Here is a 26,109-nt window from a genome sequence, read left to right as displayed (position 1 = left end):
AAAGAGAGAGGGAGACCCAGAATCTGAAGCAGGCTCCAGGCTCTGAGCTGTCAGCATAGAGCCGGACGCGGGGCTCGAACTCACGGACCGTGAGATCATGACCTGAGCCCAAGTCGGACGCTCAACCGACTGAGCCACCCAGGCGCCCCTTGCTGGTGATTTTAGAGATGAAGATACGCTCAGAGAGATTGTAGTTTGTCCGCGAGCATCTGTCTGGGATGTAGTCGAGCATCTGTCTGGGATGTAGTCGTGTTGAGTTTAAAGAGACAGTATGATATGTGAGCGATGGTGAAATATTGTGGGGAAAATCGGAGAGGAGACAGGGTACCACCGATCATCCACTTCCTCTCTCTGGGTTGTGCCAGGGTGGCTCACAGAGGTCACCTGGAAGGATCATCGTCTTGGGGACATGCCTACAGCACTTCAGAGCCCTGCGCCCGCAGGAAGTGTTCTTTGATCGTGTCCCACGTTGGAAGGCGGACCAGTCATTAGGCAGGGCTCGTTCTGGAAGCCCCCGTGTGCCGGGTCTGAGCACCTTTGCCACCGGAATAGTCCAGAGCCCTGCGGAACTCAGATCGGGGTGGCAGAGTGAGACCACAATGCCAAAGAGCTACCCTGCCCTTTCCCCTGAAGAATGTGACCGAAACCCAGGCTTCTAAGCCCCAGAAAGGCCATCTTGCTCACATCATGAGCAGCTCCATCAGGCAGCACATTTTGAGAGGGACATTTACAAAGAGGTTCCATTTGTCATGCATAAGGAGGAATAAAAACGTAGAAGGACAAATGAAAAAAGAACCTGAGGAAAAAAAGAAACTGCAAAGGGGGAAGCTCTCGAGTGAGCATAGTTAATTACAGACTGGGAGGAAGCCAGACTTAAATGCACTGACCTCATCAGGCCAGGACAGCCCAGTGACCCAGAGCGGCCGGCTTCTGACCTGACATGCGCACAGCTTGCCTGGTATGTCCTGTAGGGCTCGACTGGGCCACCGGCTGCCTTTCTGTCTTCGCTCCCCGCCTGGCCCCTGCAAAGCCCCACGAATGTTTACAGCGCAAGTAACCAGCAAAGTGCAATCAGCAAGGCTTCGGTAAACATCCCTTCCAAGTACATCATGGCCCAAAGCTTTGTGCTTACCCAGCCACTTTCTCTAAACGAGTTTAAGGAATGTTCGGAACCATGTAGCACATTAATCATCATGGTGTCGAGGTGGGATATTGTCTCAGGTTGCAAGATCAGGAAATCACAGAGCTGAAGCCTTAAGTGGTTTTTAAACCAACCATACAGAGAATTAGAGAGTAATTGATACGCTGCCTGAATCAATCAGGGTAGGCCGGGTTATGCTGGGATGACACACAGCCCCAGACGTCACAGGGGCTTAACGGTGCGGTTTGTTTCCCGCTCACACTACACATCCATCAGCCCCGTGGGGCCGGAGTCTTCCTTCTCACCGATGCGGCACCTTCCCGCGGCCGTGTCGCCGGTCACCGTGACAGCGGAGGAAGAGAGTGTGGCTTCCCCAGGAGCCTCAGATTCAGGAGCTGTCCCCTCCGCATCTTCTGGGATCTGTTATCCTCCCCTTCAGTGCCTTTATTTCCCTCTTCGTAAACTGCGGCTAATAAATTTAGGCTTTTCACGGAGCATGGCACATAGGACCTCTGATAGCCTTTGTATGAAAGTAACGGGACTCGCCCTTTTCACTTTTTAAACAAGATACGCATACGGTTCTTTAAAAGAGGTAGTTGGAGGCAATAGAGGTTATCCTGGTGGTGCGGCTAGAGCTCAGAGCCTTGTGGTTGCCTTCAGTTTACGACTCGCCGAGAAAATTCGCTTTCTTACTGCGGACAGGGTTGTGGTTACAGGGTAAATCACAGGGCTGTGTCACCACAGAGCAGCCACAAGTCCGTCACGAGGCTCCTAGGATGGCATCCATTACTCTGGTGATTTCTTCAGCATGTCAAGTCCGTTCTTAAGCTCTGCCGACTCAGAAACATGATGGTTCATCCTCGGGGGAAGATTCCCATTACCCGAGTTCAAAGTACCGACGTGTAAATCCATAGTGTGAGTGTACTGGCTTCAGGTGAGTGATATCACCCTCACCCACACAGGGCCCTCAGGGCACAGGGGCCTTCGACTTCTCACCCAAGAACTGAGTCAGCAGAGGCAAGATGGCAGAGACGTGATGCACGTGGCCCTTGGGTCTGGCCCGACTTTGTCTGGAATCCTGGCTTTGCTGTGAGACGCAGGACGGCCTGCCTGATCTCTCCAGGTCTCAGGATCTCCATTGGCAAAAGGAACGATAGACTCTTATGCTAGATGGTAAGGCGGTCATATGGGAGAGTTGCTCAGCACCATATCTAGGACTCAGCATTGCCTCAGTGAATTCTTCAGAAGGAGTGGCGTTAGAAGGAGAGTTACATGGATGAGCATTTCATATGGTCAGCTAGAGTTCCAGGCCTCCACGTCCGCCGTGTAAACGGCCTTACTTCCGGGGCCTCAATATTCAAGGCCTGTCGGCTAAGACCACGTTTCCTTCCCCCTGCATTCCCCTCCCCACGCACACCTTCCACTCACCCCGCCCCTTCCATAGAACGATTACTATGCTTAATCACGTTCTAGAAAAAACGATACCAGCCCTGAGAGTAATTCTTTCGCTTCCTGGGTAAGTTTCCGTGTCTCTGATCAGTTCCGTTGAGATGTTGGCTTTAACGTTTAACTCTCAAAGGGAAGGAACTACTACTCCTGTCATTTCCAAGTTTGGGCCAGAAACCTCCCCATAACCCCCAAGAACCCACAGTAATCACCCCATATTGTAAGACCAGTGTGACCCAGCGTGCTCACCTCCCCCACCTCTGTCCCACTCACAACACTTGACTTTAAGTGACTTTTGCCACTTAGAAAAAACTCGGATCCATTCTGAGTGCAAAGAGATTTCTCACCAGTCAGGATGCTTTTCCATATGTGACACGGGCTTCACAGGCATCCCGAAAGATTATCAAAAATGTTGTGAGCATGAGCAGGCGTCATAGAAATCCCGTGACTGCTTTGAAAGGAATGGCAGTCATTTGGACAGATAAAGTATGGCGCCCAGCAATTTAAAAATCCGCCGTAGTATCTTCCAAATTCAGGCATGGCCTGTGCATCACATGCTCCGTATCTGGGTGGCCGGGGACCCCCTGGTGCTGGCAACGGCCTGTACCTTCACGAGCCCTGTCATTCCCAGGCGCTTTCGTCGGTAAATTGATGGTCACTGAGGCCCAGAGGCTGCCACCCTGTGAGCCCAGGAGGGAGACAGCAAAGGGAAACCATCTGCTTTGGCTCTTTGAAATGCACAGCAGCTCATACTCTGTGCCCCTGATAAGCACCCCTTATCGGCAGGTGCTGCGTGCTACTCATTTCTCTGTGCCCTGCAGGATTGGTTAGTGCCCGGCTCATGTGAGATGGTCAGTACGTTTGCCGAATTAAAGGAAGTGTACCTGTATTAGTCAGTTTGGGCTGCCGTAACAAAACACCACAGACTGGGGGAGCTTAAACAACAGAAATTTATTTTCTCACACTCTGGAGGCTGGAAGTTCGAGACCAGGGTGCCAACCTGGTTGAGTTCTCATGAGGGCTCTCTTTGTGGCTTGTAGACAGCCGCCTTGGCCGCCTTGGCCCTGTGTCCTCACGTGGTGGGGAGGGAGAGCGAGAGCAGTCTCTCTGATGTCTCTTCTCATGAGGTCTCTGATCCCATTCATGACCGTCCCACCCTCATGACTTCATCTAACCCTAGTTACCCTCCCAGAGGGGCCACCCCCAAATACCACCACAGTGGGAATTAGAACTTCCACATATGAATTCGGTACAGTTCATAGCAACACTCAAAAAGTGAAACAAGAAGGCGCTTGGGTGGCTCAGTCGGTTAGGTGTCCGACTCTTGATTTTGGCTCAGGTCATGATCTCGCTGTTTGTGGGATTAGGGTCCATGTCAGGCTGTGCACTGATGCAGCCTGCTTGGGATTCTCTCTGTCATTCTCTTTCTGCCCCACCCTCCCCCTTCCCCCTCTCTCTTTCAAAATAAACTTTCTTTAAAAAGTGAAATAAGAGCTGAAACTGTCATGTGACTCTTGATTGACATGTCCCTTGTGCACTCTCCTAACAGAGAAACTCAGCCGAGTAACCAGTAGAGTGGGAAATACACTCGGGAAGCTGTATCGATGGGCATAAATGCCCACACGTGTATACACACAAAGAAAAAAACACAAGGTTTTCTCTTCTGGAATCTTTGGTTTCACTCTGATTGGAGACCCAGCCTGTATGGTTGGAGTGCAGTAATTGTCAGAAGGACCATGGCTTTGCAGATACCTGATCTGGAAGCTGATTTAGAAATAACTACTCCCATTAGCCACATGTCTCCTTCAGATGGCCTTTCCCTCCTCTGCCCCCACCTCACAGCCTGGCGCTCTGAGGTCATCTCGACCCCAGTTGACCAAGGGGAACGATGTATTGACCATACGGCGTCTACAGTATTTTCATGCCGAAAGTTCTGGCATGCTCTTTTGGATTGGCAGAGATGTTTATTTATTTGAGAGAGAGGTACAAAGCAGGGGAAGGGGCAGAGATGGGGGGAGAGAGAACCCCAAGCAGGCTCCGTGCTGTCAGCGCAGAGCCGGATGCAAAGCTCGAACTCAGAAACTGTGAGGTCATGACCTGAACTGAAACCAAGAGTCGGTGCTTAATCGACTGAATCACCCAGGAGCCCCAGTTGACAGAGATGTTTAAAAAAGAGTTTATGATAAATAACACTCTCATCTAAAGACTTCTCCTTTGGAAAGGCAGCTGGAGGGTGAGTTTGTAATTTTTCTTCAATTCTACTCCCCAGGTTCTTTGACCTTAATTTTAACATTCCTGGAGGGAGGGTACTTTTATTGTTTGGATTTAAAATTGTGGAGCATAGGGGCGCCTGGGTGGCTCAGTTGGTTGAGCGTCCGACTTCGGCTCAGGTCATGATCTCGCAGTCCATGAGTTCGAGCCCCACGTTGGGCTCTGTGCAGACAGCTCAGAGCCTGGAGCCTGCTTCGGATTCTGGGTCTCCCTCTCTCTCTCTGCCCCTTCCCCGCTCATGCTCTGTCTCTCTCTGTCTCTCAAAAATGAATAAACGTTTAAAAATTTTTTTAATAAAAAATAAATAAAATCGTGGAGCATACAGGCGCCTGGGTGGCTCAGTCGGTTGAGCATCCAATTTCGGCTCAGGTCATGATCTCACGGTCTGTGAGTTTGAGCCCTGCATCCAGCTCTGTGCTGACAGCTTGGAGCCTGGAGCCTGCTTCAGGTTCAGTCTCCTTCTCCCTCTGCCCCTTCCCATGCTCTCTCTCTCTCTCTCTCTCTCTCTCAAAAATAAATAAAACCTTTAAAAAATCACTTGCATTGATGTCCTTGAGCTTTGAGACATTCCATTTAAAAAATTACATCAACCTGAGATTGTGTGTCTGAGGATGAGTCACCTCTACTCACTCGTCCCTTTTCCGTCTCATTCTCCCTCCAGCCCAAGCTTTTGGCCAAGGAGCTCCTGGACCTCGTGGCATCGCACTTCAACCTGAAGGAAAAGGAATACTTCGGAATAGCCTTCACAGATGAGACGTAAGTGCTACCCCAAGCCCTCGGATCCTACAGGGAAAGTCCCAGCTGTCAACAGCGGAATCTGCTTGCAGGCCGCTTGGGTCCCGCGGTATGGGGTCAGTCCAAGTTCATCATCCAAATTTCAAAGACCTTGTGATCATGCCTGGAACGGCCAAAGGATATAATTAGGGTGATGCTAATATAAAATTATTAGGTAAACTAGTTCTCACAGTCAAGCAGGTTCGTGTTCAGAACTGAATTGTGTATTTTTCCTAAAGTGGATTCGAATGGGTTTGTTTCCTATTAAAGTTAAATGAAAACTTCTGGAAATTAAATATTTTCTCTCCAGTGTTAGAGTAACAATAACAGGAAATGAATTTGATGATAAATTCAAATGAAAAGTATCTGTGCGTTTCACTGTCTCGGCTGAAGTCGAATATAAAAATCGAAAATTCGTATCATCCCTCTGGTGAAAAGTACATTTGTTTTCAGTGGTTTTCAATTTGGCTCTGTAAAGTGGCATTTTGCAACACAAGTAAGAAATATCTTTACTAAAATTTCAATTTCCTTCTTTTTTTTTTTTTAGATAAGGGTTAGGTGAGTCACTGGACAAGACAGTACAGGGAAGGCCAGGCCCCACCAATCAAGATGGTGCCATCAAGGCCAGACAAGTTCAGAAGCCGGGACAGGAGGCGCCCACATTGGGATGAGCATAGGTCGTCAGCTGTATCTGCACATGGGTACATTTAGCCTCAGGAGCTGGCCATCTGATCTATTACCTGAATCGGACAGCGTGAGTCAAAGGGCACATAAACTAGGACCATCTTGGACTGAACTGGAACATTTGCCTTCCACACTGGCAGCATTTCAGGCAGAGGTGTGAGCAGGTTGCAGGCGTGGGGAGCAGAGCCACACGGTCCTCAGGAAAGCCGGGCGGAGCCAGGTCAGCCTGTCTCCTGGAGCCCGTAGGGAACTGAGCAGGAAGGAAAGCCGGAGTGTTAGTCCTGGTCTAGAATGATCACTGGGCCTGGAAGTAGGACCAGTAAGCACGGCTGGGAGCTGGAGGGTTCTGGTGGGAAGGAGCCAGCCCGGTAAGAAAACAAATCCTTTAAAACAAATACACACCGAGAGCGCCCACTTTCACATATGCAGATGTTTTCTGCCCCTTTTCCTGAGAATCACTGTGAAACCCTCTAAATTGCTTTTCATGCATTTCACTAATTAGAAGGAAACCAGAAGTTCCAATTAATCATATCCCATTGTTCACGTTGCCCGAGTATGTTTACTCTTGTTAAAACATCCGTGAACTCTCCATGAGTCCCAATTAGACTTCCCTTTTGAATAAACAAGAATCATAGAATGAGCATGTCGTGCCAGGCCAACGAGGAGGAAGTACTCCTGTTGAATGTTGCACATCACTGCCTGAACAGCACGGGCTGGAAGGAAGGTAGAAAGTCACCCTCCTCCCGAGAGAGAGGACAGCACGAAGCCGCGCGGTGCCGAAAGGACAGTGGGATCAAACAGGGCAGTGCACTTGGCCTATCAAACGGCCCGTCTGTTGTGGGACTTCGCGTTCCTGGTTCTCTGGGCTGCCCAGGAAAGCGTGAGTGTGCCCCTGCGTGTGTAAGCGTGAGGCCAGGCTGGCAGAAAGCGTCCTGCTCCCCTTGAGTGATGGGATCGGAGGCAGTCCTGGGGAGGATGTGAGCCATCCTCTGGCATGGGCAAGGGAGAGCGTAGCTGTCACCATCCCCTTCACCCGAGGCCGGGTAGGAGGGCCCATCCAGCGAGTGTAGGAGTGGGAGGCAGCTGGCAGGAGCTCGGTGGGCGAGGACCGCGGCTGCCAGGTGGGCCTGACTCACTGGGAGTCGGCCAGTGCCAGGGGCCCCATGAAAATCAAGAACAGGGGCCCCCAAGGGACCGGGACAAGGAGACAGAAACAAAAGAATAGCCATGACTCAGGGCATAGTCAGCTGTGGCCTGGCAACACCTGGGGCCAACAGATGGCAGCTGATGTCCTCATTCATTATCGGAACTTTTGTCCTTTTTCCTGGTAGGAAAGAGGTCAGCTACCACCAGAACGTAGTGCCTGTGGCTGAGACCCGGCCTCGTTGGTGGTCATATGAGGTCATATGCCTCACTCTGGGTGCTTCCAGACTAACACAGGCTCTTTAATAAAGTGTGTGTCTGAATTGTGGGTGTGTACTCTGATGTGGAGTGTGTGTGTGTGTGCACACGCGTGTGTGTGTGTGTGTGTGTGTGTGTGAGAGAGAGAGAGAAAGATTTATGCAGGTGCACACTGTGTCTCTTATAACAAAATGAAATTGAAGTTTTATCTTTTATTACAGCCCATGGTATACTCCGTGGGTTTGCATATTTCCTAATGCAAACCCAGCAAGACTAACATTTGGAAAGTGCTTATGAGCCATAAAGTTCTATACCCAGTGCAAGGTACCACGGGCCCTATCATGATTCCTTATGGTAGAATATATGACTTGTAGGTCGTATGTTGCCCCTGAGCCCTTTAAATTTTTTTTTTAACGTTTTTTATTTATTTTTGAGACAGAGAGAGACAGAGCATGAAGGGGGGAGGGGCAGAGAGAGAAGGAGACACAGAATCGGAAGCAGGTTCCAGGCTCTGAGCCATCAGCCCAGAGCCCGACGCGGGGCTCGAACTCATGGACCGCGAGATCGTGACCTGAGCTGAATTCGGACGCTTAACCAACTGAGCCACCCAGGTGCCCCAAGCCCTTTAATATTAACTGCTGTTGATGACATTTTGTAGGATCTGGATGGGGCTGGAGAAGAGCTACATAAAAGCAAAATGAAGACAGGAGATTGGAAGTTTCTCTAAGCTTTTCTCACACCATAAGTTGTATCCTTTAATAAGGTGCCTAAGTCCACAGGGCACGACTTTGTGCCAACAGATATTTAATATTGTCAGCTAATCCGCACTTGTGCAGTGTTAGCACTAGCTTCGCCTTGTCCTCTTCTAATCCAACTCCAACTTTTTTATTTTGAAAGAATTAGGCTCACAAGAGTTGGCAAAGTTAGCACAGAGTTCCCGTATGCCCCTCACCCAGCTTCCCCAAATGTTAATAGCTTACCAACTGTGTTACATTTCTCAAAACAAAGAGATTACCATTGGTGCTAGTTTACTATTGTTATTGGTACTAAACTATAGACTTCATTTAGATTTTACCAGTTTGCACCAATGCCCTTTTTTCTTTCTGTTCCAGGACCCAGTCGCATTTAGTCCCCTTTTATTTTATTTTACTATTTGTTTGTTTGTACCTAGGCACCTAGGATGGAGCCTAATGTGGGGCTTGAACTCACGACCCCGAGATCAAGACCTGAGATCAAGAGTCAGATGCTTAACCGACTGAGCCACCCAGGCGCGCCTCCCCCGCCCCCAACACACCTTTTATTTTTTAATGACTATCACAAAGAGTTATCCATGGTCACCTGTAAATGGCCTGAATGCTGGTGATCCAAACAATGACATTTTGGCAGCCTTTAAAACATTCTGAAACAACCTAAGAGCCTAGCCTCAATTTGGTCTTAAAATAATTATGTTTTGCTAGAGTCACAGTTCTCAGCTTTAACTGCACACTGGCGCCTAACAGGACATTTTATAAAATCCCGGTGCCTGGCCCCCACCCCACCCCCATATTCTGATTTAATTGGTCCGGCTGTGGCCTAAGCATCAAGATCTTTCAAAGCTCTGCCATTGATTATTTAAAGTTGCCAAGTTTGAAAACCCCTGTTCTAGAAAGACAGGAAAGTTGGTGTGAATTTTCTCTGCTTCCTCCTATTATCCAAGAAGAGAAGCCAAGTTCACTCACGCTTTGAATATCTGGGGCCACATATGACCAATTATGTCATGAAACACGCCAGGGACCTACACAATTACAGGCTCCCTCCGTCCCGGGGAGACTCGGGAAACCTAACGTTTAAGAATAAACTCATTCAGATGTAGTGTTTCCATGAGCACGTATGGTATAACTGAAATGTTCATTTATCAGTCATTGGCGCCATCATTTCAGGAATGTTCTTTATACATTTTATTTTTGACTTATTTCCTTGCTGTTTTAACACCCCAGTTTTGTTTGGTGTTTTGTTTTTGCTTTCAGAGCCCGTGGTTCTGGGTTACATAATTTAAATCAGTAAAGCCGTGTTTTTTAGTTATCTGATCTGTTTTCCATCAGCATTTTGTTTCCTCTGTTTGGGTTCCTTTTTATAGAAAAATAGTCTTGTATAATTGGTATACAAAGAACTATACATATTTCACGCGTGCAATTCTGTGATTTTGGACTTATGCCAACATCCTTACCACCCAAGTGTTTAATTTTTTTGGTTAACTTTTACATTGTAAATTGGTGACAGAGGATCCCATCATCAAAAGCTCCAAATAACTTTTATCCTAGGGATGCCTGGCTGGCTCGGTAGTTAGAGCCTGTGACTCATGATCTCGGGTTCGTGAGTTCAAGCCCCACAGTGAGCACAGTGCATACTTACAAAAACAATGATACTATATTTTAAAAAACAACTTTTAGCCTCTTTCACAGAAATGGTCAAGCATACCCCAAGCTGAAGGAATGATTTTCAGAGTATATTTAAATTTTAATTTGAATCTCCTCTGATAAATATTAAGAATGGTGTGTCAGATGCAGTAAATGAGTGTTCGTGTCCTGAAAACCTTGAGGTAGTATTTAGGAAGCTGAGGGGGAAGGAAACGTGTTTTTAGTCATCATTGCACATTTTAAGAGCCAGGTACGGCTAGAACGTATTTTCACATACCAATTAAGAAAATGACTAGTTCTCAGCCTCTTATTTAATCACAGACCCCCTTTGAAATTTGTTAACAAGTTACATTCCATTGCCTCCACCAAAGTTTATACACATAATAATTTATGCTTAAATTTTAGAGGGTTCACAGACACCATGAAGCCAGAATCCTAGCATAAGAACCAATTAAGGATTTTTTTTAACAACATGCTGTGTTTCAATTGATCACATCATTGATTGGTACTGTTTTCAGAGTCTGATTTGCCCAAATAATTTAGGTCTAAAGCGTCCGACTGGAAATGCATCGGTGGTCTCAGTGCTGGGACAGTGGGGAGACTCCTGTGCTCTGTGGTGTCCTTGAGTTCTTACTGTTGTTACTGACATTGGCGGAGGCATCTGAGAAGGGTCTAGCTGATGAGCATTCGCTCTCAAGCTTATCTACAATTTTAAAATAGAGGGGACGCCTGGGTGGCTCAGTCGGTTAGGCGTCCAACTTCAGCTCGGGTCATGATCTCGCGGTTCACGAGTTCGAGCCCCACGTCAGGGTCTGTGCTGATAGCCCAGAGCCTGGAGCCTGCTTCGGATTCTGTGTCTCCCTCTCTTACTCTCTCTCTCTCTCTCTGCCCCTCCCCAACTTGTTCTCTGTCTCTGTCTCTCTCTTTCTAAATAAAATAATCATAAAAATAAAGCAGGAAAGCAGCTTTCCAATTTCAGGAAGATACAGCTCTGGGAAAGTAATTTTAGAAATCGGTTTGCAAATTCCCATTCATTAAATGCTCTGTCCCAGGAGACTGGGGAGAAAAATCAGTGCCAGGACTTCTGGGCTTGGGTCGTAACTGCTCCTCCTGGGAACCTGCATTCAGCGCTCATCACTACCTTGGCGATAGCCCGTGTAGATATCAGACATATGGCAAACCACACTACCTTCTATTTAGTGACCAGAGAAGGGCTTTAGGACTCTTGCTGTGTGCAGCTGAGTTAAATAAAAAAGAATGGGGCGATCTGAGGAGGACTTAGGGATCCATGCTTCCTCCTGACCTTTTCATTCCCAGTGTGAGCTCTATGGTGGAGCTCAGATCCTGGAGGTAGGCGAACAGTAAATTCAACTGTGGAGACTGTTTAGGGCAGGAGCAATAGTCTATACGTGGATGACAGTCTCACACCGACAACCATATTGATCGATGGGGCATATGTGACGCTGACGTAGTCGTTCTTTAACCAGTGTTTGTTTAGCATCCACTGTTAAGCACTGGAAATACAGAAATGACTAGCCTTGACCTCTTGTAGGGCTTGTATTTTTAGTTTAGGAGGTAAATAATCACATATAATGTAGGAGGTGTTATAAAAGAAAATTTGGAACAGACTTAAGAGAACATATTCCTCCGTAAAATAAAAAAAAAAAATCAAAGCCATAAAGTCAGGGACTGAACAGCTCATTATTTACTCATCTGTTTTTCTTGATGTGCATCTTAATTTCCCTCTCTCTCTCTCTCTCTCTCTCTCACACACACACACACACACACACACTCACTCACACACTTGAAGGCCACTGCTTGAGAGTTTCTAGCTAAACCACTCGCCCTGAGCTGTCCTCAATGAGAACACATATTTCCGACAAAGGATACGAACTAGCTCAACATTCTTCCGTTTGAAGAGAGCTCTGCCCACTCCCCCCCATCCAGTGAGGTCTGTAAGAATTTCATGCTCTTGCCGTTGGCCTTCTTTGGAAGTTCATCCCATGGGAGATGACCTGTCTACAATAAAGACCTCCCAAAGGCACAGCATATTGTTCTTCCTGGGGGTCCAAAAAGCCATCAGCTCAGAGGGACTTTTCACACACCTCCACCCTCCAGTAGCACTGTATAAACAAAGCCCTCCTTAGGGCCTTCTCTGTTGAAGGTGTCAACCCTCCTACCAAAAATCCATTTGTATTATATGTAGAAGCTAAGAGCAGTGTGTTAAATGAATGCGCCCAATTTCCGTTGCCCGGAAGCCGTTGCATATTTATTACTGACCCAACGGTTTGACCTTCTGCCACCGTAAACCAAATGAGTGTCATCTTGCTCAGCTTTAAAGATAGTTATCAGCCAAGCAGTAACATAAATACTCTGAGTGTCTGCTGGGCATTTTATTTTTTTATTTTTTTGCTTTGTTATTGGTAAATGCTCTGATGCGCATTCCCAAATGAAAAATCAATGGGAATAATGAAAACCAAGCTATCAGACATCTCTTAATTAAACTGAATAGAGAAAATGGTCCTGTGACCTATTTGTTCCCCATCCCACCCTGACTTCAAGAGAAAAGAAATATTTGAGGAAGGGACTTGGTGCCGAGACGGTGGGGTGTCACCTAGGCAGTGAAACGTCCTGCACGGTGAGGAGTCCTCGGTACTGGTGGCTGTAGCAGATGTGACTTTGAACCAAATACGAGAGCAGAAGATATGTTCACAAACCCAAAATGGCGGCCTGGAGTTTCCAGTTTACGTTTTAATCCGTCTTTTAGCTTCTGCCCAGATATCAGGCAGTTATCATAAGGGACCTTGGATGAGTCACCTGTCCCTTTAGTCTTGCCTTTGTAAGCAGCTTGCAGTGAGGAGATTTTTGCAGGCCCTTAGAATGGAGTGGGCCGGCTTTCTTCCACCTAGGGTCCCAGGGCTCCGGGTGTGGGGACCTCCAGTCTGTGGTTATCAGAACTCTGCATGTGTGTGCGTCAGGCCACACATCCCTCAGTTGTGGGCTGAGGAGTTCAAGTAGAAGAAGTGGAGAAAAGGAGTTCATTTTTCCTCAGAGGCTGGCTATTCAATTTGGGTGGATTCTGGCCTTCTCGTTCTCTCTGCTTCCTGACCGTTTTCTTACTTTCTAGCTATTCAGTTGCTTGGTAACTGCGAAATCAATATATGGCTGCAAAGAAAGGAATTTCCAATTAAATAAACCGCCATTCTTTAAAAAAAGATTTAAGGGGCGCCTGGGTGGCTCAGTCGGTTAAGCGTCCGACTTCAGCTCAGGTCACGATCTCGCGGTCCGTGAGTTCGAGCCCCGCGTCGGGCTCTGGGCTGATGGCTCAGAGCCTGGAGCCTGCTTCCGATTCTGTGTCTCCCTCTCTCTGCCCCTCCCCTGTTCATGCTCTGTCTCTCTCTGTCTCAAAAATAAAACGTTAAAAAAAAAAAATTAAAAAAAATATTTAATGTGAGGCCGCCTGGGTGGCTCAGTCAGTTAAGTGTCTTGACTCTTGGTTTGGGCTCAGGTCATGATCTCATGGTTTGTGAGTTCAAGCCCCCTATCGGGGGCCCCATGCTCTCAGCACAGAGCCTGCTTGGGATTCTCTCTCCCTCCCTCTCCCCCCTGCCCCCCGCCTTGTGCACTTGCTCTCTTGTTCAAAATAAATAAACTTAAAAAAATGTAATGGGAGGAATGAAATTAGAGAGGGAATCTCTTCCTCGGTTGTATTCTCTTAACACAGATGAAGAAGGGCAGGTAGCAGCCTCAAGAGTCGTGTCCAAGTAACACCCGCGTCTGTGTCTCCTCGTGGACGGCGTCCCCACTTGGGGGCTCTTCACCGGGTGAATCCCTCATTCCCCCTGAGACCCGAGTCGAATCCCCGGCAGCCCGTGTGGTCAGTAATGTTGGGCCATTGGGCTGGGCTGTGGATTGGTCTTGTGAGGGTCCTTGTTTAAAAAGATGGCTCCTGGGGCGCCTGGGTGGCGCAGTCGGTTAAGCGTCCGACTTCAGCCAGGTCACGATCTCGCGGTCCGTGAGTTCGAGCCCCGCGTCGGGCTCTGGGCTGATGGCTCGGAGCCTGGAGCCTGTTTCCGATTCTGTGTCTCCCTCTCTCTCTGCCCCTCCCCCGTTCATGCTCTGTCTCTCTCTGTCCCAAAAATAAATAAAAAACGTTGAAAAAATTTTTTAAAAAGATGGCTCCTGCCAGACTCTCGATCACAGATTGTTGTCAGGCAAGAGATTAAAATTTAACTCTGCCTGGGCGGCGGGTGGATCGCTCTTCTCATTTTTCTCAGATTCTCTGCTAGTCTGGCATCCATACGTTCCAGAGCCAAACAGCCAAAGCTGTTGGCACCTCCCCTGTGACCCAGAGCCCAGCCCTGTGAACCAGCTTCTTTATAGAACTCTCGCACGCCGAGCCAGGACTGCCCCTGCCCTTAATTAGTTCAGGGCCCGGGACCAGACGGCTGGGGACAGCCCCGATGCCTCAGAGCCTGCCAGGATCATTGAAACCAGCCAACCCGAAGCCATTCCCCCTGCCCTGTCTTGCCTTTCCCATGGAAACCCCACTAAGGCTCTGAGTTCTCCTTATTCCTTGTCTGCCTCGTAACCAACACGGGGGCCTCCCCACCGTGGGCCTGCGTGGCCTGGTGTGCCTCTCATTGCCAGGGGAGCTCTGGATAACATTCAGCTTGGTTTTCAATGGCGTTGACCCCTGCGTTGCCTCTAGGTCACCTTCGTAAACTGAGTTGCAGGCACAAACCCATTTCGGTGGCAGTCATCCCATCGAGGAGCACCTGCCTTTGAGCACCTAATACTTGTCAGGCAGTGTGCTAGGTGGTGGGGATGACTTTTTTTTTTAAGGGTTGAAAACTTACCCCTTAGAGGTAAGGTTTATATATTTTACATAATTGCATAAGAGTGTGCTGAATGCTTTGTAGATGACATGAACAGAACCCTGGAGAAGTTTGAAAGAAACCCCAGATTGAAGCAACGAAGGGAGACTTCTCTGAAAGACCGGAACTCAGCCTTGAACAGTGGCTAGTGTTTGGATAATGAGGATGGAGAGACTATTCCAATGAGGAGAAACAGCATGATGAGAGTCATAGTATAGAGCATGCATATAGCATGTGTTTGCAGGAGACTGAGCCTAAAGAGAAGATTCTGGGAGATTTTAGACACCTTCAGAGGCAGGAAGAGAGTGGCTGGAACTTATGAACCAATTATTAGGGGTAATATTTGTGTTAACACCTTCTACTGATCACACACACGCTTCTACCTTATGAGGTAGGTCTCTGTTTTTCAGATTTAAAAGGCCTATTGGGAGACAGTATACTCAGAGAAAGTTCCATGGGGTGAGGAAAATACAGCAGCTTGTATGCCCGGGATGGGTGCTCCAGAGGGGAGCTCAGCTCAGGCTGGTGTGTGGTGTGGGAAGGTGGGTCAAGGAAAGTTTTCGGGGGGAAGACACAGGAAGGCTGGGTCTTGAAGGGTGGGTCAGCCTTCACTTGGTGAGGAAGGAGGGGAAGGACATTCTACAGAGGAAGCAATATGAGCTAAGGCACAGAGGTTTGAAACAACATGGCCCCGTGGGGCATTATCTGCATCTCAGGTATGACCTTGGCACCCAGGCCCTCTGTTTCCAGATCCCATGTTCTAGTCGGATGGGAATTTATTCCACCTTTCTGGAAGAAGTCGATCCAGTCATTTGGTTTCAGAAACTACCCCCCCCCCCCCCGTTATTTTCTGTCCTTACTCAGAGAAGAGTAACCAAAACCGAAAGGTAAAGGTAATGGGAAAAAAAGAAAATGTTTTTCTAGGTGGAGATCCTTAGGAGGGAAAAGAGCCAGAGTTCCCCAGGTGGACGCTCTTCAGAAGCAGATTCCAATGCCCTCTCTCGAGCCACGGCCATGGGCTTCATTGAGAGAGAGATTTTGTGCAAAAGGTGCAGCCTGAATGAAGTCTTCAAACGGAGGTGGAAACCTCTGGCGTGTTGCCCGCCTTGCATTTGTTGGAAGCAAGCAGAAGCTTGGAAGAGCGAGCATTTTAATACCCTGAGTCAGGCAACGTTTGTCTCACTTTATGCACGTAGTGAGTCCAGCCTTTCACACGTGGGCGTGTATCATAAACATGTTCCACAGCATCAGGCACCTTGAGGAGGTTTTGTGTATCAGTTGGGTCTATTCAACACGAGCTTCCTGAGTAACTGTGATTATAGGGCGCTGTCCTGCAGGCTGGTACACTGAGATTGGGTCATGAGAGGGGAGGAGAAGGTGGACCCCTCTGCTCATACGTGCTCTGTGGCTTTGCCTCACTCTGCAAAGCCCACTGTCCTCAGCGGGGCCTCCCAGGCCCTTCCCTCATCCCTTTCGACTCACAGGACCCCAACACGTCAGATTTCCTCCCACCTCAGGGCCTTTGCACGTGCTGGCCGCACTGCTTGGAACATGATTCCTCTTCTCTTCACTAAGTTGAGTCTTACTGTTTTTCAAATCTCACTGAAACGCCAGGCAGTGCTTCTAAGATCCCAGACTCCATCAGGTCCTTACATGTTCTCGTTACTCATGATCCTTGTACCGTAGGTGTTGGGTCCTAATACCATCCCGATTAGTAATTCTGCAATTAATCGGAACAGCGGTTGTCTGTCTCCCTACGAGAATATAATCGTGAGGGGAATAGGGATCATGTCTATTTGGTTCACTGCTGCATCTGCAGATCCTTTTTCAGAGAAGGTGATTAATTAATATTTACAAAAAGGAAGAAGGAAGGGAGAGAGAGAGAGAAGGAAGAAGCGCACAAGCGACTCCATTTGTGTGTCATCAGATGTCTCTGTGGTTCGCTGTTTAAAATGGCTTTAACGAGGTATAATTGACATGCAATAAACACACGTTAAAGAGTACAGTTTGATAAGTTTTGACATGTGGCTGCACCCATGAAACCATCACATCAAGATAGTGAACATGTCCGTCATTCCCAAAAGTTTCCTCTTGCCCCCCTAAGAGCCCTCCCTCCCACCTCCCGGGCAACCAGCGATGTACCGTCTGTCACTGGAGATCGGTTTGCACCTCCTGGAGTTTTATAAAGACATAAAATCCTTTTATGTGGCTTCTTCCACCCAGCGTCATTATTTTGAGATTCATCCATGCTGCTGTATGTCAATAGCTCACTGTCTTTATTGGGGCAGAGTATTCCGTTCTGTAACTATGTGATGCTCATTCCCCTGTTGGTTTACATTTGGGTTATTCCCAGTTTTGAGCTGTTGCACGTAAAGTGTCTGTGCATCTGTCTGTGAAGGTCTTGGCGTGGGTATAGCTTTCCTTTTTCTCAGGTAAATACCTAGGATCAGAATGTCATATGGTGGGTGTAAGTTTCATTTCTTTTTAAAGCTTATTTAATAATTTTTGGAGAGACAGAGACAGCGTGAGCAGGGGAGAGGCAGAGAGAGAGGGAAAGAGAATCCCAAGCAGGCTCCGTGCTGTCAGCACAGAGCCCGACGTGGGGCTTGAACGTGAAACCACTAGATCATGACCTGCACCGAAACCGAGAGTCAGAGGCTTAACTCACTGAGCCACCCAGGCGCCCCTCATTTTTAAAGAAATGGTCTGTGATTCACTTCTCACCCCGTTCTACTTCTAGCAAGATATTGTGAAGTTTGCTCACGTTTTCTAAAGTGGGTTTTGGGTCCTTCGGGAAAGGAAGCACTGAGGAGTGTGGTGGTGTTACATAAGGGAATTCAGAATGAAAGAGAGAGAGACAGAGAGAGAGAGAGAATGATTACATCTTCATTTCAGCACGAGCGAGGAAATGGATAGCCGGTCGCGAACCCCGACTTTCTGATTGTCATTCCCCTCCTTAATGTCACACAGTATCTGCCGCTGACTCAGTACTTCCCAGATAATTCCTGAAGGTTCTCCAAATATTGAAAACTTGGGAGGGAGGTGAAGGTCTGCGTTGATCTGTGATCCGGCCGTTCTAAGGCACACACACCTGTGTCACAAGAAGTTTCTGCAGACTCCAAAGTCCTAACCAATTTGTCTCTCTCCTCCTCAGGGGACACTTAAACTGGCTTCAACTAGATCGAAGAGTATTGGAACACGACTTCCCCAAAAAGTCGGGACCAGTGGTTTTGTACTTCTGTGTCAGGTAGGTGTTCATCCCCAACCTTTTGCTTCTTTTTTTCTTTGTCCAGAAAAGTCTGGGAGGGCAACATGGTTGCAAGAAAGGGGAATCAAGTCCTGGTCCATTGCCAACGACAGAGGTCCCAGTATAGCTGCGTTCCCAGGAGACGTGACCACAGGGCATGAGTGTCCAAGGCATGTCAGTGTCTGTGCACGAACACACGCGTTTGTGCTCTTGTGCTAAGATGCTTGTGTGGAATGAAGATAAGAGCCTTTTTTTTTTTTTGCTTTTTTTTGTGGGGGAGGGGGCATATATCTTAAACAAAACTGAGCCTCCTATAAGAACACACCCTTAGATTATTATTGTTTTTGGCGGTAGTCATTTGGAGCGACATCACAAATGTCTGTCTCTTCTTTCCTTTTATCACATGTGGCACCTGGCCTCTTAAAACTTGCCTAGTTTATCCCAAGTAGGAATAGTTGAAATGCAGCCGCTCAGTGCCTTCCCCGGGAAGGGAAGATATGGCCTGATAAATTACCAGAAACAATGGGCATTTTCTGTTCGCTAATCTATTGTAAGTTTTATTTGGGGACTGCAGAGAATATAATTTGCTTCTCATGGTTAACATTTGCAAACGTCTTTTTTTGAGACAGAGAAGGCACAGGTGAGCAAGGCCAAAGAGAGAGAGGGAAAGAGAATCCCACGAGGGGCAGAGAGAGCAGAGAGAGAGAGAGAGAGAAGCAGGGTTCATGCTCCCCCGAAGTGGGGCTCGAGCTCACCTGATGCGGACTTGAACCCACGAACAGTGAGATCATGACCTGAGCTGAAGTAGGACGCTTAACTGACCAAGCCTTCTGGGCACCCCAACGTTTGCAAATGTCTTAGGAGGTCAGCTGGACTTCTCACCTTCATTTGCAGAAGGTTTTGGCAAGTCAGAGAGGGGGCCTTGTCACAGGTTCGAGGGCAGAGCCGGGATCTAAGCGTCCAAATCCAGCAGGAGCACCCAGTCCTTGGAGCCACCAGGCAGTTTCTGTGCAGAACCTTCATTGCGTATAACTGCAGAGGCATTTGATCTCGAATGTCTCCATCTTCCAGTGAATACTTAACCGCACTGCCCAGTACATCTACCCCGTTCTTGTAAGATACGTTCACAGAAGTTCAAGAGCAGGACACAAACGGTTCGCGGTTCAGTTCTTCCTCAAGAGCATGGTCAGGGATGCCCTTTCAGACATAGGTCTCCCGATACTGCAGAAGACATCGGAGAGCCTAAAGAAGAGTTAAAGGGCCCGTTTAACAGGCGGTATTATGTATCTTTACCTCAGCGGGGGGAGCACGTTTAAACTTGGGTTTAATGCCCTTTTCATTCGCTTAATAGCTGCAAACATACCACAGCTGATCTTGGCCGTTTCCATTACTGATGGGCGTGCTCTTGATGTCACAGTCTATTTGATGGTGGCCCACATTTTCTCAGATAAATGGAAGAGTAACAGTAACAGTGCCACCAAAAGGGGAGGCAGCATCAGGCAAAGCTCAGTTGAATTTAAGCGTTTCATTCACCTGTAATCGAAGGTGGGTGAGTACCCTGGCCATATATCAGGATCTCTCCTCCTTTCCGCCGCTTTTCCCCAACATTAACCAGGAAGAGAGAATCCTGGGCTGGTTGCATATAGCTCTTTTTTGGAAGGGTCTGTCATGAGCTGAGTTATCGGTGGGTTTGGGGAACTGATCCTTGGAGGAGAGCTTGGGGCGCCATGAGATTGCCCAGGTGACACGTTTGTCACTGAGGATACCTGGGCTCTCCAGGCTGACTTCTGTCTGTGAAACCAGCTGCACACAGGAGAGCCACGGAGGTAGATTCCGTGCTAACCCTACGGAGAACCAAGAATGGACCCATCTTCCTACTTGACCGCAGCAGGCACCTCGCAGAACACTCCCAGGAAAAAGCTCTCCAAGTCCCCATTTAGGGACAGACCCCCAGCAGGATGCTGCCCACAAGCTGAGCTCCTTCTACGGCTCATCACAAAAGCTTCTCTTTGTGGAGAGCCTCCACTGTCTATGTCCAGGTACTTCTTGGCCACCCGAGGGCTTCAAACTCAGCAGGTCCAAAGCCAAACTCCTCATCTTGATCTCCCCAGGCCTTCCGTGGTGCCTCGCAGCTGTGACATCATCTTCCATTCAGTTAAAGCCTATAGGCTTTAACCTTGAAGTCTTTCCTGTTCCTCAAATTCTTCGGTGCGTTAATCCCCCACTGCTGCTTCTGTCCCCCATCCTGTCCTCTCCTCTTTATTACCCGAACTCAGGCCCCCATTGCCTGTCGCTCAAACTATTGCAGCCACCTCCCGGGGTGGCTGTCACCTTGGCACCAGTCCCAGAAGATCCTGGCTCCCCGACCCCGCCATCCGGAGGCCCCACTTTTCCGCTAGCTCAGCAACATAGCAGCAAAACACCAACAGTCTGTTTCCTCCAAGAGAGGAGGCGGGGTTCCCTCCTGCAGGTGAATTGCGCATTTATACTTGGATGCCTGGGAAGGATTCCCAGCTTAGGACTCGGTGCCTTTCCAGGGGTGCCCACAGGCTATCTTCTCCAAAGGAGTGATATGAAAAATTATCCTCATAAAAGACTCAGACCTTGGACTATGCCGGAGTCCATAAAGGGGCTCATGTCCAGCTGGGCGATTTCCCTGTGTGCTCGCACTGACCTTTCTCAACAAGAGTGCGCCCGCCGGAGCCCCAACCGTCAGTACACGTCAGTATGCGTGCATGCCTGCGAGCGATCTCTCCAGCCACTCCTGGCCTTTCTCCTTTTGTTTAAACATCTATTGATTACATCTCTAGAATACGTCTTCCGTCAGCCTTCATGGAAAAGAATAAAAGCACCCAATAAAAGACCACGGAAAAGTAAGCCAAGATTTAGGAATTCATCCAGTGGAAATATTAACCCTGCACCACTGGGGATCTCAGTTTGGGCCGCCATCCCAGCATGGCTTATTATTTGGCAATTATATGTTCTTTCGCTGTAATGCATATTTAAAACATCTGTGAGAGAAAGGGCGGAATTACCACCTCCGTTCAACCGATTGTGAAAACTGAGACCCAAATGGATTAAATAACGTGAATTTGAACTCCGAGGATTCTGCTTCATCCTCTGAGCATGTCCTCCTGGCAGGGCCTGAAGCTGGTGTCCTGCTGCTATAGGGTCTCAGAATGGCAGGACAGAGGACTAAGAATCCGCCTTCATTGACCCGCGATTTAGCCTAGAAAGGACCTCGACCCTTGTCCTCCTCCGTCAGATCTCCGGGAGTGCTGATCACCGGGGCTTCTGAGCCTTAATAATTACCTAAGAAGGAAAAAGGTCAGAGGGAGGGGAAGTGTCCATTATTAAACACCCATGCGTTATTCCGGACGACGGTACATCTTCACAGCCCATGAGTGTTATTACTCCTAAAGACGGGGAGGTAGGGTTCAACGTGCTGATTCTCCCTCCCAACATGGCTGGTCAGTTATCAGCTCTGTGCACTTAGGTCTGACTCCAAACCTGGGCCCCTCCCCCCCACGCCACGCTGCCTCTCTCTCCACACGGGAGAAGCAACTCCGTGATTGCTTATCAGAGAGTCTATCAGGGCCACAGGCCCCGGGGTCAGGATCAATGACCTTGGTCCACCTCGCGTTCCACACTTGGCTGGGGCTTCAGAACCAGGGTCCATCTGCACAGATGGCGTCCGAGCTGGACGCACCCCCACGGGGTGAGAGGACGCAGGGAGCAGCCCTGACATTGCGGATCTAGCCCTGCTGAACTCCCGAGTGTCCGTGGCAAGGTGACGGGAGGATGTCGGCCAGTAGCGGGTCGGTGGTGGGCTGGAATCTCCACATTGACGGAGGAAGGGGCATCGTAGACGGTAAAACAGGAGTTTGCCGAAGCTGAGATGTGTACCCTTTGTCCCGCTTGAGAAACTCCTGCCATTTGCTCACCAGGGCGAGCCCCCCGGGGGAAGGCATTCTGTCCTGCACTGTGCTCTTTCCTTCCCTGTAAAGAGGACGCCACAGTCCCAGTGGCACCCTGAGCCGCATCGCTGTGGGGCCAGGAGGGCCAAAACCCACTCTCATTCCAGCTGCGGGGAGGGAGTGAGCTTCCCCCCTTGGGGGCGCCGTGCCGCACGCCGACCGTTGGCAGTGGGTTCAGTTACTGGGGCACGGATGCCCACCCGGCACTTAACTCTGTCGTGGGCGCTGTCTTAGGAGCTGAGGGTAGAGTGATGAGCGAAGCAGACAAGCCCCTCCCCTCGTGCACCTGCACGGCGATTTCCCCACATGCCCAGGCCCTCGCCGCCCTGCCTGTCCTCATCCCTGCCAGTTCAGCCCAAACCCTGTTATGCACCACTGCAACCTCTCCCTCGCCCGGGACCTCCCTTTGCTGCTGGTCATGTGCGCGCGCACACACACACACACACACACACACACACACACGCACGCCCTCGTGTGCACACGCACATACACACGCACGAAGCGGGGGGATCGGTTCAGTCCCATATGTCTTTTATCTCTACCCCTGAGCTGCTGAGTGTGGTCTGGGGAGGGGGACCACACACCTGCAAGTTGGTGCAAGATTGCTTGTGACCAGCCTCACACAGACCGGCGCTGTTTCTGTCACTTGTGCCTGCGCAGGGCCCTCTACGTTGCCCTCTATGGCTTTTCCTCTTGCCACAGACTCCAACCCAGAAGCTCGCCCCTTGGCTCCAAGAAGGCGACTTGGCCTGTGATTTTGTGGAGGAAACGAAAGCCGGCCCAAGGGAGCTTCGTCGGCTTCCTGCCCCTTACTTGTACCCGCCATCTTTGCGGCCTCCTTCCTCACCCACTGCGGACGTGCTCCCGCACGTGCACCCCCTCGGAGGAAGACGGACCCTTATCCCAGCATCCGAGGCCGGCAGGTCCGCATGTGCTCCAGTTCTGGCCCCTTCCCATGACCTTGACTCTCGCCCCTGACAAAATACCCTCCCCGACTTGCATCCTCCGTCAGCGACGGCCCCCTTACTTCCACTCCTGTCCACAGCAGAGGTCTGGAAGGATAGGTCTGCCCTTGTCTGCTGTGTCCACGTCCACTGGCTTCTCGGCTGGTGGCTCCCACCGCCATGGTCACTGGGAGGTGTCTAGGCCCCCAGATTCCATGGGCGCTCCTCTGCCTGAATCGATGACGTCTTCATCTGTGTGACCCCAAACTCACTCCTCTTTCCGTGGCACCTCCTCATCTGCGTAATGGGCTTCACTGACACCCGGCGGGAAACTCCTCACTCTCACCGGCGTCCTTGCCTTCCTTTATTCACAAATTCCTCTCACTTCTGTGTCTTAAATAGGTCTCATACCCACCACTAAACCTCTCCTGGTGGCAGCCCCTTCCAGTCTCCTATGCATTACCACTGAATATCTTTCCAGAATTCTCATCTGACTCCCTACTCAGAATTTTCCTGGCCTCCCGTTATCATGCTGCTGTCATTCACCAATGTCAACAATGTCATATTCAACATTCAACTACAGACCAGTGGTTAGGACCGTGAGACAAGCTCCGCAGATTTGAGAACAATGAGCCTCTGACCGTATTCACCAGGCAAGCTTAAGAAATAGGCCAAGAAAGGTTATAGGAAAAATATCCCTACACATCCAGGGAAATCTCCCTGTATTTTTGTGGGAACACGTTTGTGCTCAGAATGATTACTCCGTGTTTGGGCTGTTTTTTTTTAATTGTGTATTCTTCACCCGAGCGTCCCTGCAACTCCGATCATCCACGCTGTTTGTAGGAAAATAAACCGAGGTTAGGTTTGTCTCCTCAAACCGAGTTTCACAAACAATAAACTGAACTGAGCACAAAAAGAGAGAGAGAGAGAGAGAGAGAGAGAGATGATCCCAGGAAGCTTGAATCTGGGAGAGGGGATTTTACAGCCAAGTTTATGGCCTGATGGTTGGTGTCTTTCCTGGCTGGTTGAGGCAAGCAACTCCTGTTTCTTGTCACCATAGTAACAATGACGGTATGGATCTAAAATGAGGTGCCTGCTAAGCAGAACTTGCTAGATCAGGTCTTTAAGGAAGCGCCCCCCTCCCTCCCCGCCCCAGTTGAGATTTTAGACCTGTTCAGATCCTAAATATCAGAGATATTTGGCCCCAAAAACTCACAACAGTATCAATTATCCTTTTCATTATGATCGCTCCTTTTTGCCACTAAAAGTCAGCGTTCCAAATGTGACATTTGTGTGTGCGTTAGGAAGTGAAATGAGTGGTCCATTTAACTAACACTTGCTGTAAATGTTCGGTGATTCCCAAGTGCCAAAGGGAGGATGTGAGAGGGAAGAGGAGGAGCTGGGGGTGGGGGGGCAGGCAGAGGAGGAAACCTGACTGAGATCCTGTGGTTGGACCCCATTCAAGCCGCCACGGTCTGAGGCGTCCACACGTTACAGGGGACAAGACTCCCCAAGGCTTCAGAACCTCTTGATTATTGTGTATGCCCAAACACAGAATAGCATAGCACACATTTATCCTAGTTCAGACCCTCTGATGAAACAGCTCAGGTCGGCATCTTCTGGGCCAGGTTGGGTGTGATGTTGCTTATGGAATTCGGGGAACAGACTCCTCAAAGGTTGGCCCTTTGACTCAAAAAAAAAAGACCTAAGATTCAGTACTGCTAAATGTGCTGAAGAACACGTTTTCATGTGTAAGTTTTATTATTACTCAGATACAGTGAGGCCAGCACATCAGGGGTAGAGGAAGGAAGACGGCCATTGGAAAGATAGTTTGCTGTTCACAGTTCCCAAGAGGGGGGAGCTGGCCACACCAGACAGGGCTGCAGGGCCGCACAGGGAGACCCAGCGCTGGTCAGGAGGCAGATGGAGTGGGGGGGTGTGGGCAAGAGCCTTTGTTTTGTGGTTTCTCCAGGAAGGAATGGGTGAGGCAGGGTAGGCAGGTTTAGCACTGGCTACTTGGAATAATTTCAGTGGGCTTTGGGGCCTGAGGGCTGTCCAGAGTTGTCTGGCCCTGGCCCTGGGGTGATTAGGGCAGGAACTTAGTGCCCTGGGGTGTGAGCACCCCACAGAGGAGCAGGAAGGGTGTGTGAGCTCGGATTGGTCTGAAAGGTGAGCTCGCATCTCTAGGAACCGGTCAACCCCGGGAGGGGCTGTCCCTCCAGAGCCACCAAGGTCCCAGAAGTCTGAGCACCAAAAACCCATGGTTAATACAGAGCCAGGCTTGGAATTGTCTGCGGAGACCCTGTCAAATCTACAAGAAAGCCTTCAGTTCCCTGGGTTTACCCAGAGACCAGGAATTTTCTTTGTGAACCAGGTCTTGAACGAAGCACCCCCCCCACCCCAACTCCCTGCACTGGTAGTTAAAGAAATGCAACATCGCCACCTACTGCCAGAAAGGAGGCTCTCTCCTGAAAATCAAAAGGAACAGAACTGGTTTAAAAAAAAAAAAAAAAAATCCCTACTTTGTACCCAAACCATCAGTGTTTCCTGCTTCCCCAGAAGTTTCTTCTCCCTGTGCTCCCGCAGTTTGCCCTGAGCCTGGATTGAGATGTCCGAGGTCTGTTTTTCTCTGGGCATTTTGACTCGCAAGGCTTCTCTAGCACAGATGGCAAGTTCAGGATGAGTCAAATATCCAGGGTTACGGAATAATAATATGACAGGCCCGGGGCTCACAGTGCTTTCCAGGCTGTTTCTCGGTGATGAAGGTTAACAGGAAGCTGCTTTCCAGTTTCTGTCAAGAGGAGGTGGTTTATTTTCCTCATCTCAGAGTATATCGTTATTTCCTCTGCCTTCCTGCCCCTTGTACAGCCAGACAGCGGAGAACTCGGCGCAAACGAATGCTGTCGCAGAGAACAGGATTGGCCCTCTCCTCTCCACTTTCCGTTGCTAGA

General features: G+C 49.2%; 1 protein-coding gene across 7 annotated transcripts in view; it reads left to right on the top strand.

Annotated features, from left to right (window-relative positions):
* FRMD4A (FERM domain containing 4A) overlaps positions 1-26,109 on the top strand; it is a 614,500-nt gene that overhangs the window by 463,476 nt on the left and 124,915 nt on the right. For all 7 annotated transcript variants that reach the window (XM_042944929.1, XM_042944928.1, XM_042944927.1 and 4 more), the window contains 2 exons: positions 5,520-5,614; positions 18,145-18,237. In XM_042944929.1, coding sequence (XP_042800863.1) covers positions 5,520-5,614; positions 18,145-18,237 — 188 coding nt within the window. The remainder of the gene's footprint in view (positions 1-5,519; positions 5,615-18,144; positions 18,238-26,109) is intronic.

The sequence above is a fragment of the Panthera leo genome, chromosome B4 (assembly GCF_018350215.1).
Source record: "Panthera leo isolate Ple1 chromosome B4, P.leo_Ple1_pat1.1, whole genome shotgun sequence".
NCBI classification, from domain to species: Eukaryota; Metazoa; Chordata; class Mammalia; order Carnivora; family Felidae; genus Panthera; species Panthera leo.
This window is presented reverse-complemented; position numbering and strand designations above follow the sequence as displayed.